The 15,225-nt window shown below is 38.9% G+C and overlaps 1 protein-coding gene across 2 annotated transcripts in view; it reads right to left on the bottom strand.

Annotated features, from left to right (window-relative positions):
* LOC117435546 (unconventional myosin-Ig-like) overlaps positions 1 to 10,065 on the bottom strand; it is a 93,074-nt gene extending 83,009 nt beyond the window's left edge. Inside the window, exon 1 of one of the 2 annotated variants that reach the window (XM_034058822.3) lies at positions 9,817 to 10,065. In XM_034058822.3, the coding sequence (XP_033914713.2) occupies positions 9,817 to 9,911 (95 nt within the window). In that variant the 5' untranslated portion in view covers positions 9,912 to 10,065. Of the gene's footprint in view, positions 1 to 6,391; positions 6,518 to 9,816 lie in introns of those variants that run through there. The other variant, XM_059012974.1, reaches the window with a different exon arrangement.
* Between the last annotated feature and the right edge of the window lie 5,160 nt (positions 10,066 to 15,225).

The following is a 15,225-nucleotide window of genomic DNA, read 5'->3' as shown; positions in this document are numbered from 1 at the left end:
CATAATAAATGACCACAACATATTTTAAAGGTTTTGTCTCATTTAAACGGTTATCAATCCAAAGGCCTGCACAAACACTGGACTACCCAAAATTAATTATAATCAGTAGTAATCTATAGCCAAACACATATCTTACTGAGGGTCCCCGAGTTGGTCACCTGGTAAGGTAAGACCATGTGGTGTGCAGGACGAGTTATACATTCAGGAAAGCACAGGTTTGCATCCTGTCGGTGCATAGTTTCCTGGGGATTCGATAGAGGGTGACGCACTGGCTGAGGTACTCCAGCGGATCGACTGTTTACCCTCACTACAGCAGATCTAAGTGGCCAGGTGAGCTACATATGATACCTGCAGTATTGGTCTTTGTCCTAAAGAGGCTGGTAGCTCGCTGACATCTGCTCTGAACATATTATTATTTCTTGGCAGACGACCTTATCCAGGGCAACTTAAAATTGTTACAAGATATCACATTATATGAAGTTTTTAACTTAATTTGTAAGGATTGCCTTCCCACACACATGAAGTCACCTATCTCTCTGTTTGTTCATTCGATTCACATACCTCTCCTCTATCAGCACCTCAAACCTCTTGAGGCCAAATGTTTCACTTTGGACTATATTCCACAATTCATCAAACAAATACCATTCATTTATTTGTCATGAACTACTGAAATAATGTTTGAAGGGGTTTTCCAGATGCACAACTGTGAAGTTTAGCAAGACATTGCACCATATCAGAGCCGTGTCATATAAATAGGCTGGGCAATGGACACAGATTAACAGTTTCAGTTCAACTTTATAGAGCAGAGAGAAAAAAGGACATAGTAGTAGCCAAATGATCTTTGCCAAAAGGACAAGAAGCAATACACTTTGTAGTAGTTGTACTACGTACAACGTATTAGTAGTTGTAGTAGTAGTAGGATCATTCTACCATTAGAGTGTCTTTTGCACCTTGTAAAAACATTGAAAAGCAACACGTATTTTTTTTCAAGAAACTTATTTTTATTAGTAAAACAACATTTAAGATATACCAAACAACACTTTTGCTGAGCTTAACAGCAGAAAAACTGAATAACAAGCCATAAATCCCGATCTAAACTATATTGTAAGTAACAATTTGACAAAGTGTTCAAGCTGTTTACATTTGAAATCAATTTTTTTTAGACAGATACCATGTCCCTAAATGCAGTTCTTGAAACATGAAATAACTGTTGTCAAATAACTCACTTTTTACTTTAAATAATATTGCAGAATCTACAAATTGCACTTTGAAGCACTTACATTTTTATCGAAAAGTGTTAGATATCAGCATCATTTCCACAAAATATTTGGGATGGCTCATTCTCTTCCCTTTTATCAATCAACAAAGCAAGTTATTTTATACATAAAACATAAAATAAGATATTATGGAATATGGAGTAATGTATTTGCAAGTAGCATAGTTGACAAAAGTAATGGAATTGACAGGACAATCAGCGCAATGCCTATTTTGTTCATTTAAATTAACATCTTATTTTAGTAAAATAGATTCAAATTCAATAAATGTGTGCTATATGCATTTACTCATACTGTAGCCTAACCTTGAAAGTCCTGGCTGGGGGACCTCGTCTGAGCTCCCTGGAGGTGTTACCTACTTTCAAATTCAATTAACAAATTGAAACAATTTTATGTAAGGGATAAACAACAGTAAGTGTTGAATCTGTAAAAATAATTCACTGTTTCGGGTGCCGTTAGATTGGATTATTTTCTTACAAAATTCAACACTAATTTCTTCCAAATTGAAACCTGTTCAATACCGAGATTCAATTGATTGTTAATTTGGTAATTGGATTTGGTTTTTTCTCATTTGTTACGCTTTTGTTACTGCTGCCTTTACAGCATAGTCTCCACAAGGTGCTGGAAGGAGCCTCAAGGGATGTTAATCCATCCATTAAATCCACATAATTCATGCAGAGGGCAGAGGATTGCGATGATGAATATGTTGCTCAAGTTTCCCCCCAAACATGCTCAATTGGATTGAGACCCGGGGATAGTGGTGGACACGTCTCTGACATGCACCTCAAACAGTTCAGTATGGTGGGTATGTGCTTTAACATCTTGAAAGTAGCCATCAGAGTACAAGCGCAGCATTATGGGGTGGACTTGATCTGATGCTTAAAGTGAATATTTATAGATGTGGAAGTTTAACGAAACAGAGCTTACCTTCATATTGTTTAACATTCCTATTAGATTCCTTTCTTTAGGCTTGTATGTGTAGTTTTAGCATAAAAAATATTTTAAGCATCTCTGCTCAGAAATTGTAAACAAAATATCCCCATCAAACATGGCTGTGCATGTTTCTTACCCATGTTTCTTGATGTAATGTGTTCCTAACCCCAAGCCAAGCCACCGTGGTCATGTACAAATTGACCCCTAAGGTACTATAGGTTATTGACAGACAGACTCGCTAAACATCCCTTCAGTGACATAAAGTCCTTCTGCAACATCCTGGGTCTAAAATATCTATTATTTAAATACTAAATTCGTATGTTATATTTAGGGCTTCTGATTTTCGGTTTTAACCGATAAAACCTGATAAAACACCCCTGATACAAAAAATATATAATTGGTGGATAGCCAATAAACACTGGAAAACACCGGAAAAACTGTGGAAATGGTTAATCAATTTGTGTTGACTTTACCCTATTCCCTTTAAAAAATAAAAACTACTCCAAAAATAATAATAAATACATTTCCCAGTGCTGCTGGGCAATGTCCCGCCTTCCTGACTTGTATCTATCATTGATTCGTTCTCAATACTTTAAACCCGCCCCAACTACTGAATGACAGCACATTCCTACATTTCTATTGGAGACTCCACTTGCGAGATTTAAAATGATATTACAATCAGGATGGAGGCTTGTTAGCGGGATTTCAAGCTATATTACAGTTAAGATATGGAGGATTTAAAACAGAATTGTGGCGAAATGTACAAAAATGCCTGCACACAAAAACCGCGGAAGAATGTGCCTATGACCATAGGGATTTCGTTGTGGAAGACAGCAATGGAAAGAAGGTACAACTTAAGTGTGCAAGTACTGTCGAGTTACTACTATACATTTTTTGACAGAAAAAAAAAAAAAAATGCTCAAGCATTTTGGAAAGTAACCGAAAACACTAATTTCATACAGTATATCAAAAACGAAAGCCCCGAAAAAAACGATTTACATAAAACTCGAAAATAGCTAAAAATAAGCACCGAAAAATACAATTAATAAAACCTGAAAAACAGAGCCCTAATTATGTTAAAGTATTTTAAGTTTTATTGTCTGAGATGTTCAAATAATCATTTTGACAGTGAGGCACACCAGAGATACTTGAATAAATGTAAACATTTAGCAACTTGCCTGTATATTGTAGTTATATATTTTAAATATAATTTTTTTTTCCATATGGGATGAGCAAAGTGTAGATAAATCAAAGTGAAAGAAAGTAAAGCATGGTGAAGCATGGTAGGAACGGTATACCATAACTATTAAACACTTAATAGTCTAATTCACCTGGGACACTTATCACCCTTCCTTAAATGCGTTTTACTTGCTCTTATCTGCCCCCTATTTTACTGCATTTAATCCTGTACTTCAGAGTACTGTAATCTGCCAAGTGTTTAATCTGTAGTATTTTGTATTTAATCATATCCTGATGTAACTATCACTGACACTGTTATCTGCTGTATTATTGAATTGTATTTTGTCACACTTGTACTTGCTTGAACCAAAGTCATTGTATTTATCTTGCTCTTAATTGTATTATTACTTGTACTGTGATACTTGAAATGTATTTGCTTACGATTGTAAGTCGCCCTGGATAAGGGCGTCTGCTAAGAAATAAATAATAATAATAATAATAATAATGATAATTCCAGAAATACTAAAACTTAATAAAGTCAATGAAAAACTAGACTAGACTAGAAATCTTTAATGTTGAAAAGGTTTATTTATTAAGTTTCTTTTTGTATTTCTAAAAGGAGTGATGAACATATAGTGTAAGCATTTTGCGAAATGCAAAAAGATAATGCATATTGAGTGTAGTATGCTAGTCTGAGGGCGCTGTGTGAGCTATTCTAATCCACTCTGATGCAGTCTTATCCTCCTCTAACCACTGAGATGAGCACAAGACTTCCAGGCTCCACCGAGAAGATAAGAGCAAAGACTGTCATTACCAACTGACAACTGACATCATGGAATTCAAATATCCAAAATGTCTTTAGAATGTCTGTTTATTTTTATTTTTGTGTGTGTGTTTTTATCATTTGGTTGTGGTTATTTTCTTTAAACAGTTTCTTGGCAAATTCTTACATCACATTACATCACATCCCAGGAAATAAGTGCTAGTGTGTGTGTCCAGGTCAGGCATGTAATTATCACACTTTTAGTTTCCTTAAATTACAATTGTACTTTTTCAGGTTACTGTATTTTGATTCTATTTAGACTGTTTCTACATAAAATACTACCCCCGCCTATACCATCCTAAAAAAGGTTTTAAAAAGTGCATGCATGGACGGGAGCTGAGAATGTATTTATTTAAACACCTTTCAGGAAAGAATCCTGTTTACTTTGCATTTGAGCCTCAGCTGTTCACAGGTCACAAACCTACATCATAGCCACCCTTACACCATACCTTTTAAGAATAAGGGGCATAAGCCTGTAAATTTATTATTAAACTCAGTTACTGAACACAGTTCATGACATACCCTCCCCACTTGAACATAGCCTGTCGAATGGTTTGTAAACATGAAGTAAAATGGATATGTGAAAAAATAAGTAGTCCTGTAATTGAAAGAATCATAGAATACAGCTGTGTACCAAATGTGAAGACAGTGGGGTCCATTCAGTAGCTCTAAACTGTGATGGATCTAAACACCATCATTCTTTAAGAGTCAGGTGTTTTACATATATTTACAGACTAGAATACATACACCAAAGAGACTCACTTGCACTTTTAAGTGTTTCATTTTCCTAATCTCGTTGGCGGTACAGTATTTATATCTGCCTTTGTCAGGGTTTTCAAAATATGCCGGTGACCAGAGCAATCCACCGTCTAAATTATATTTGCGCCGGCTACTTTTATTTAAAAATATCAAGATTATTATCGGGTATCATTCAGTAAAAAAAAAAAAATCATATTATCGCACTGTAAGATACAATACATAAAAGTTATACATAGTACATAATAGCTATACACGTCCAACAAAAAAGCGCATTTCTTTTATTATTATATCGTAAAATATGTACCGATAGGTGCTTGCCATTTTGGGAGTTCGTGTATAGAGGCTGTACGCCTTTAAAAAAAAAGGCGGGCTATGATGATTTACAAATGCTTGCAAGTGTAGAGCAGCACGGTAACCCCAACAGTTGCGATGGTGACCAATTACTATTGTATAAAAATGTAACTTAAAATGAACGGTTGCATTCAAGAAATTTAGAACAAGAACAGCGAAAAACAAAAATAAAAGTACACTAAGGTTTGTGTGCTGGACACGCGACATTAACAAAATAAAGTGAAAATAATACAATTGTAATGCACCAAAAAAGCTCAATAATTAAACAAAAAAGTAAGTTAAAAGGTTACCGTATCAAGCTGAAAAAAGTTTTCTTTGTGAACAATGTTATATTTCACCTGTCAAATCGTAGACAGCCTAAATAAAGTGTTCAGTCAACACGAACAGAATTATTTCGTCTGTTACAGCCACAACTATCCCTGGTAAAATAGATTCGGTTTAGATTGTTTACCGTCAGGAGTTTAAGGGTGATTTAATTGAGCAGCAGATTCCCTAGTGAGATAATGAGAAGCAAAGAAGCATGCACGGTAATTTACGACGTTACCATAATGAAAGACAGTATGTAGCTGAGTTTTGGGCTAAAGCAGGGTCAGCTGTTGCAGGGAAAACTACGTTGTTTTTTTTTTCTCAAACTGACTATTTTAAGGTGAAAGCAGAAAGCATTGAAATAAATGTTAGCCTTAGGGCGAAATTGGGTTTGTAGCTGGGCAGCTTAATTAATGTCTATCATCATTAACCTTCTATTTAAACCCCAATCTCACACTCCTCTGTCTAGTGTTTTGCTTTTTTGCATACGCTTCAACCCGTTCTCTGCGCAAAATTTAAAACTCTTAATTTTCAGCATGAATCAACTCTGCCGGCTTCTCCTCAACAACATCTCATTCATGTCTCCGATGAAAACTCAGTACCATCTACTTCTAATCAAGTCTTATCCCAGCAACCAGACCCGCTGCCCCGGCATTACGGAGCAACTATTTTATAAGGATTGGCCACTCATCTAACTTTTAAAAACCAACAACAATATCAAAATCCCGGCTGGAATCGATAGTATGGCGTTCAGTATTTATTGTACCTTTTATATCTGCTACACCATGCTGCCTGCTTCTCAAGCGCACTTCCGCAAACTCGCTCCCAGAGCTTCAGGACAGACGGCAGTACCACCATCCTCTCCAGTCATGGTCACCGTCTCCTCCCAGCACAGCAACCAGGAGACGCAGCCGAAACAAATCCCACCCTTCAGCTTCATAAACAAAATTTTCGAGGACATGAAGTCCCTCATTCACCCCTTCGCCGTCTCAGTTGCTTCAATTAATACACGGCTCAACGATATGGACAAACAGGTCGCTCAGAAAAGCATATCCGCGCAATCCATGCAGGACATCGAAATGTGTGCATTATTAATTTAAAACTGTAAAGGGCTTTCACTATTCTAGTCTTCTGTGCTCAAAACTGGATTCTTCCTATCTGTTCAATCAAGACTGGATCCTTGCTTTCATCGCACATGCAAGAGCCTTTCTCCATCTGGCTCTAGGCACAATTAAATCATACATTGGTGGGATCCACTATCACTATCATTTTATTGGCAGTTTTTCCCTTATCTTGCTGCCTATCCCAACAGTCCGTCTCACACTGCAAGGAATCATCAAGCATAGCCCGAGTACAATTTAGCATCACTAATTGCATCCGGTTCACATTCAACTACCATTAGGCACCACACTCTCTCCAAACATTCGAAAGCAAATAATGGAAGATATCCGTTTCCACCAATGGAAAACATAGTTTAAACAATAACATTCAGATCTTTTACCAAATAAAAAATTGATGTTAAAGATATCAATGTTACACTCAAGTCACACGACATTAAGTTCCACACCGCCATCAAGAGCCGGATCAATATTTATTCTACATTATCGAGCTCTGTTAGATACGGGGGTACTATGTTCTATGAGTACTATAAAACATTCTCCGCTAAAGCCGCCGCCATCTCAGCAGCAGATAACCATTTTGTCGATCGGTCTCCCTCTGATTCAATCCCTTTAACCGCATTTTCAGCGGTTCACGAGCCAATGCCTGTGGACTCTGCTCATTCACAGCCCATTCTACCTCCCTCTGTCAAAATACAATCACGATATAGCATCGGAGCATTTAGGATAAACATTCCAATCGCGAGGGCTATTAATCACAATAATAATATATTTTACCCTGCATCACTTTCTAAAGTCAACAGTTTTATTAGGCTTCCAGGCCCATAGGGCCAAGAAGCATATTGTTATTGCTGGGATTCTTCTTCTTCTTGCCAAAAGTTGCTCGAAAACTCATGAAATTCAGTAGGATGGGAGATGCTTATGGGAAGTTGGGAAATGTTAATTGAACTTATGTCGTAGGTCACATAGTTTGGCCGCCATATTGGATTGAAAAAAACATTTTGCCTAAATGTAAAAATTCTTCTTTCGAAAATGACTTATTGCAGAGTGCTGAAAGCTGGTGTACTTGTTGAGGGATAGTCCAAGATTAACTGGTGTTCGTAAGAAGCTGATAGGTTGTGTGGTACGGTGCGATTTTGACGTCATGCTGCATGCGGCCTCTCTAAGCCTGCACCTAATTCCGAGTTAAGGGCTCATCCCTCTATCCTTGGCTGAACCTCCTCCACTTGATACTGTCTTACTAACAGCGTGTTTTTGCTTCCTCTGCTCTATCCTTACAGGCCAGCAGACACCCCGTGAATTGGGACATTATTTTGGAAGTGTACTGCTGAGAAAAAAAAAACATTTAGGGAATTCAAAATGAAATGCACTGCAGCTTACTTGATTGCATAAAAAAACACATCACTAAATTTAGCTCTCAGAAGATATCTAAACTGTATTGACCTGTTCTTGCTGTGGTGTATTTTATATCGTAAATAGTAGAATGAACCTGATGCATTTAAAACTTGTTTTTACTGAAAAATTAACAGTAACATGTAATCATAAGAGCTGTCTGTGTTATACATGCTGTCAGATCAGGACTTCACTAACACTGAGCATGGGAGCTGCAGCATGCTGTTTACCATATTACAAGTGGACACAATTAAAGGTGCAGTCACCAATTCCACACACATTTTCAGCCAGTCTTGTATTGCAGGGGCCTTGATGCTCAAAGTCCATTTTTCTTGTTGTTGATCTTGCCTTGCTGTGGGCAGTGCTGAAATAAAACTCCTTTGTTGCACTAATGGAGTACTTTGTCAGACACTACAAGCAGACCACTACTAGTCATACACATGCTTAAATCATGAAAAAATGTGGCAGAATGCACCATTTGAATCCCCCTTTTCAAAAACTTCACACTGGGAACCCCCCTTCTGCACATTCCCACCCTCTGCGCCTCGATGTGTCTCGATGACATTGGTGCCCCCTACTGCCTTGTAAGTGCCACATACTTCAAAACGAATTGATAACCCTGCATTGTTAAGATCACTTGAATAGACCCCATTATTTCAAGGTTTACTTTAAAACTGTAGAAACCTAAAGAAAAGTCATATTAACTCAATATAGCTTCCAATAGTTCATCATAACATCAAACAAATATGAGATATGACCGGTTTGAATATGTGGTAGATTTACAAATTCATTATAATGAAAAGGTATGTTTGCCCTTTCAGACAGCTGCAGAGAAAACAGTCTGATTTCTTGATGATTCATTCATAACTATAAAACAACCAAAGGTGGAAAATACCAAAGTATTTCTCAGTGTCTTCAATGCTGAAAAGAGTTTTGAGTTAATGCTTAGCAGATTATAGATGAGTAACCTAGTGATACAAGAATCGCAACCAAAACTCATTTCAACATTGCTTTCTTCACAAACTTGAGACCCTATTGCACTGCATGTGTAAAAGCATTTTAAAAACAGACAGCACCAATTGTCCCCGGATTAAAAGGTCAAGGATTAGTGTGAGACCCGAGGGGGACAGTCCCTGCCTATGCCCCAGTGATCTGGAGGGGGCTATTCAAACAATGAAAACACTGATGACTGCTTTCACAGACTACGATAAGCACTAACCTTGGACTACATCTGTCCAGGTTTCTCAGTAATCTTGGACTACCTAATGTAGCATTAGATTAGAGCTAATTGGGGTCTATGAATCAAGACATTGATTCATTAAGTAGTTGGAAACCAGGCATAAATGAAAGAATGGTGTTTACTATGTAGAGTATGGGGTTGTGAAATTGTCTGACAAACATTTCAACCAGAAGTCTTTATCAGTTATCAATTATATTTCAGAGCACCAGATCCAGCTACTGCACCCACTTGTCACAAAAAGAAATGTCATCTCTGACACCAAGAGCGGCAAAGTGAAACCAGCAAGGCACTGTTTACTCAATCTTTCCTTTTCCTTTACCTGTTTCCTTTACCCCCTTTCTTTCTCTCAAATTTTTTATCTCTACTCTTTAATTCCCTCTACCCTATTTCTTACCCCCGCTTATCTAAAGCAATAAAGACTTAAAGCTGAACTTCACTTACCTTAACTTGAGATTATCAAGGAACTGCTCCATGTTCACTTCATCCAGCAGGACAAAGTCTGACTTCCCAAACTCCAGGCTGTCTAGCTCCGCCATTCTTACCCTCGTCCAGCTTTGGCACTCTGGTATTCTGGCAGACAGAAAGACGGTTTGTAGCGAGCGACAGTTGAGGTCACAGTCAGTTGAGATCACAGGGCTGGCGTGTCGGCTGCCGATGGACTTGCTTATGGTGTGTGAGTGGGTGTGGTGTAACAGAACGTTTGTGGGATATCTGGGCTGAGCTATGCAGTGAGCTAGTATCAGTAGTTTGTGGTAACAGGCTAGAGCATGTCACATAGATTTATAAAAAAAGACGCTGAGGTCAGAGACAGAAGCTGCTGCTAGATAGTCAGATCGGAAGCCTTCTGCTCCAGTCTTTCACTGTCACTGTCTTTCTAGTTTCATGCCTGTGCTGTTTGTTTAAGAGTTAATTTGTAAAGCTATGTATTGCAGTAGAAGTTGAGCAGCCATACATCTCCCCATGGAAACGTTACTTTGACGTGTTGTACCATGGAGAATACATAATAGATTTTACTAAATCTAGTAATGAATAGTGAAAACATTATACATTTTGGCAAAACATGGCAAAGCAATTTAAAAGTAAAGTAAAGATCGAGGCATAAGGGCTTATTTAGTGTCTGAATTTTCTTGTTACATTCCATCTCACTGTTATCCAATATCACATTGTCTTACTGGGATACACGTTTCACAATCCACTGCATTTTAACAGTTCAATGTGTATTGATGGAGTATTGCTAAAAGCAGGCTTAACATGTTATTTGTTAAGTTACTCTTAACCAGATTCTTTGTAGAGAGCGACTTCTTACAGGTCTGAAATATATCACAAGTATTCTTGTTTTGAATCACTTTTGAGATCATTTTCTGTTCAAGTTATCACATCCTGGGGACAAAAAAAATGAGAAGTTAAAAAAACACCTCTGTAGCTTCTATAGAGCTCTCAAACAAGTATTGTCTCAAAGTACAGCTGGTACACTAGAGTGAACAAACCGAGAGGGAGTTTTCAAAAGTCACCAGGATGTGACGACAGAAACAGAAATAGATATGCAAACTGAGATATTCCTGATAGGTCATACTTGTAACAAGTTGCTCTTTAAATTCAGAAACACAAAAGTGTAACATACAGTATTGTATAAATGCAGCAATCTGGTATGAATAACAAGTGCCTCGAAACTGCAATCTGAGATCACTTTTGCAGGCAGGGGCTAGGCTCAGCTGCAGCACAGTTAAGCCCCAGTTAAGGTGCTGTTACAGTGCAGTCTAACTACACCCCTACACCCTGCTTCTCCAATTCAACACCTTATTTGCAGTTTAACCACAGTTGGTTTTCAGACAGAGGAAACGCTGCCTATGTCGACATGCAAAGGAAATGAATCATAGTGAGTCTGCACTGTTCATGTCATGCCGCCAACATCAGCAAGTGGGCAGCCTCAACTGAAGGCATTGATGCCATTTAGCCCAAACAGTCATGAAAGTTAATATTTGCATATTTAAATAGTGCCTGCTCACCAATTACAGAATAAACACATCGCTTAATCAAGAAGAGGAAACTTCTGTCGCCAGATCATTTAAATTTGATTACACCGTATAGCTATAAATTTATTTTATGCCATAGTTAATCAACAAATGAAATACACCTGGTTATGCAGGTCTCATGAATATTAAAACTTCAAATGTTCACATCTCCAAACTAAGAGTTTGTTAGTGATATATGATCATAAATGCTACTAAAAACATAAGTATTTATAATTTTCAAGCGTACAGAACTGAGCTTTATTCACAAACCTTTAAGGAATGTTTTTTCAAAGATCAGGTTTGATTAACATGATAACAGTTTTCTAGACTGTCAATGGCTTCATTAACAAAATTAAACCAATATCAATCTTGATTTTATTCATAAAAACTGGATTTAAATTAACACTAATTAAAGCTTGTGGTCAGTCTGTGTCTGGGTGCTTGCATCTCTCTTGGTGCCTGTCCCTCAGTTCCGCTCTGTTTTGTGGAAGTGGGTGACAATGCAGTGCAGAGGTGGGGCTGCAGGTACAGACTCACATCCTGTTAAGAGCTGTCTCTGCATGCGGTCGAGGTTGATGACATCAGTTTCCTTCCTCCATTTTTGTTTTCTCTGTATTAGCAAGCTAATGAGAAGGCATTTGAGGTCAGTCGACAAATTCAAACATGAGTGATTAGTAACACAGGATTTTATATATATAATATATGTAATATACAGATCCAAGAACAAAACCATTACAGACCAAGCAGAGAGACTGACTACATTAGCACAGAGGGAAACAACCATCTATCTGGAAACACTCCTTTGTACCACACACACTTCACCACTCAGGATCAGCCATAACAGTGTGGTTAATAAGAAACAGTTACTGCATCTTTGTAAAGGCCTGGGTCTGTACATTTCCAATGGCAGGACCAGGAAGGATGCTCTGGGTAGATCAAACTACAGCTCAGCTCTGGGTAGTAGTGTGATAGACCACAGCCAAATAACCCTGCACCTGAAAAAGACCAGTCCATCAGGGATCTGGGACCAAACTGTTCAACCTCAAACTTACTTACAAATGGACACAGACAAGCACTGAAGACTACAAGAAAACTCTCAGCAGTGCTGAGATTGAAAGCATGTTAAACAGCTTAAATCAACACAATATCAATGCAACCAAAAAGGAATACATTTTCCTATAAAAAATGTAAATAATATATTTTTAAAAAGTAGCAATGAAATCAAATCTCTGATAAATAAAGAAGAAAAAAACAAACCCAGAGAGAAATGGTTTGACAGCAAGTGTAAATTATCCAGAAAACATCTGCGACAACTGTCAAACGAGAAACACAGGTAACCCAATCTAGGGAAGTACACCTCAGCTACTGCCAAGCACTGAAACAGTACAAATACCTCCCAAGAAAGAAAAAAGAGGAATACGTGTGTAGCAGGGCGGTAGTAAGCCCTGCTGTTTAAATGTATTTGTTTATTTTTAGAACAGGGTTTCCCCCTCCGCCCCTGTGTTATTTTGTATTATTATTATTATTATTATTATTATTATTATTATTATTATTATTATTATCGTTATGATTTAGTGTGTAAATATTTAACTTGTTGCTAATCGGGAGATGGTCACCTGCATAAAAGCCTGCAGCTCACCGCCCAGCCAGCCTGTCACAACGTGTCCAAAAAACTTACCCAAATTGAAGAATCAATTGATCCAAACTCCTTTTGGAAATTATTAAAAAAATCTAAACACCCCAAAAAATGACAAAGAATTGGCTATCCAAAATGTTACTATTTGAAAAAAATAATTTTGAAAAACATTATCAAAAAATTAAAAAAAAAAAATCAGATCAAACTACAATACTCAAACAACTAAAGATATTAGAAACAACCATTAAGCCCAGGAAAGCCTGTGGGCTCGACAGCATCAGTAACGAGATGTTGAAACACAGCAGCCCCAGGCTTCAGGAGGCCTTGCTCAGACTCTTCAACTTAGTACTTAATACTGGCAGTTTCACTTATATTCTGTATAGAAGGAGGGAGGGATGGGTTCAACTGTTTATATTGGGAATGCGGAGTACAGGCTGGTTCATACTTCAGACTCCGTCTACAGACTCACGTCTTTTCTCCTCTGACACACTCCACCCCGTGCAGCAAAAGCTGCTGGTCTTTTATATTATAGCCGAGGGATTAACTAGCTATCAATTATCTTATTACCCTCGGTGTAGCAGGGTGGTAGAAAGCCCTGTATATTTATTTATTTATAGAACGGGGTACCCCTCCGCCCCTGTATTTGTATTTGTTTGTTTTGTTGTACTGTTGCTGTTGTAGTATTATCATTATTGTTATGGTTTATTGTTTTATAAATATAGCGGCAGAGCAGTGTTTTGTTATTGATTTGACGACGTAGCCTTGCATTGTTTGTTATTGTTTTTATTTAAAACATGTTCTGGCAGAGGCGAGGTTAGTAGCTCGTCCTCTGCCAGGAGTAATTAATAAACTTGTGCAGATTAAAAAGTATAAAAAGGTATAAAAAGGCTGCAGCTCTCCATGTTCCGGGTGGGTGTATGGAGGAGAGTACGGGAGAGCGAGAGCGGAGAAGAGAGAAGATAAGTAAAATTAAAAACAGGATCAGTGAATGCTAATGCCCAGCCTGACCTGTATTGTTTAGTGGTTTTGTGTTCAAGATTTGTTTTGTTTAAATGTTTTCTTTTCGCTCTGTGAGCCAGTCTTTTTTGTTTAAATATTTATTTTGACTTTTGTTATTTAAAAATAAATGGCGCTCGCTGCGTCTTTTTGCCTGCAGTACTGTCTGTGTTTTTTTCAGTTCCTGCTGCTGGCCTGACGTCACCACAATGTCATCTTGTCACACTCGGCCATAGTCTTCACAACTTTATTAAGACTGCATGACTGTCAGCTAGTTAAATAATCAGTAGCTGACAGTCACGCATTCTAACATGGAATTTAAGACAATAAAACAACAATAAATAATGGCAGCGGCTTTTCATCCGTGCCACAAATAATAATAATAATACAATAAATCATAACAGAAATATACAAAGGGGCGGGACACTCCGCCACACATGACCTCAACGACCATCTCCCCCCTTAAAACCCCAAAAGTCTCGCACAAAGTCTCGGGCCGAGAACAGAGGCTTCAAGGGGCTCACTGGTGGCAATCTGGGCAGTGGCAAGGCTGGCAGCATGGTGGCATACTCCAGCAGCGGAAAGGCTGCTTCCTCAGACAGCGGCGAGCAGGCGACTCCAGGCAACGGCGAGCAGGAGACCCCATGTGGTGTAGGCTCAGTAGCGGTGGGCGGTGCAGGACAGGGTAGGAGCATTTCCTCTGGAGGTAACAGCTGGAGCGGACCCTCAGGAGGCGACAGCTCTAGACCCCCTAGCAGTGGTGGTTCCAGACCCCCAGACAGCGGTGGTTCCGGGCCCCCAGGCAGCAGTGGTTCTTTCAGGCAGCAGTGCTTCCAGACCCCCAGGCAGCGGGGGTTCCAGACCCTCGGGAGATTAACTCGGGAGGGGAGCTCCTGGCCAAGACGGCTGCAGCGGGAGCTCCACTTCTCCTTCTTGCTCTGTAGCCGGCAGCTCCCTTTTCTTGGGCTCTGGCCCCAGAATTTCCGGCAGCGCAAATGCTGCGGCTGGACTCAATAACACCCTAGGTGAGGCAGGCATCCCCGGGCAGTGTCCCCAGGGGACGGCGAACAGGCCTCACCAGGCAACAGCGAACAGGCCTCACCAGGCGATGGCGAACAGACCTCACCAGGCGACGGCGAACAGGCCTCATCAGGCGAACCTGCCTCCTAGATCTGCCACCTCGGTGGTAGGTGGAAACCAGAAGGT

This window comes from Acipenser ruthenus, chromosome 3 (genome assembly GCF_902713425.1).
Source record: "Acipenser ruthenus chromosome 3, fAciRut3.2 maternal haplotype, whole genome shotgun sequence".
Lineage (NCBI taxonomy): Eukaryota > Metazoa > Chordata > Actinopteri > Acipenseriformes > Acipenseridae > Acipenser > Acipenser ruthenus.
This window is presented reverse-complemented; position numbering and strand designations above follow the sequence as displayed.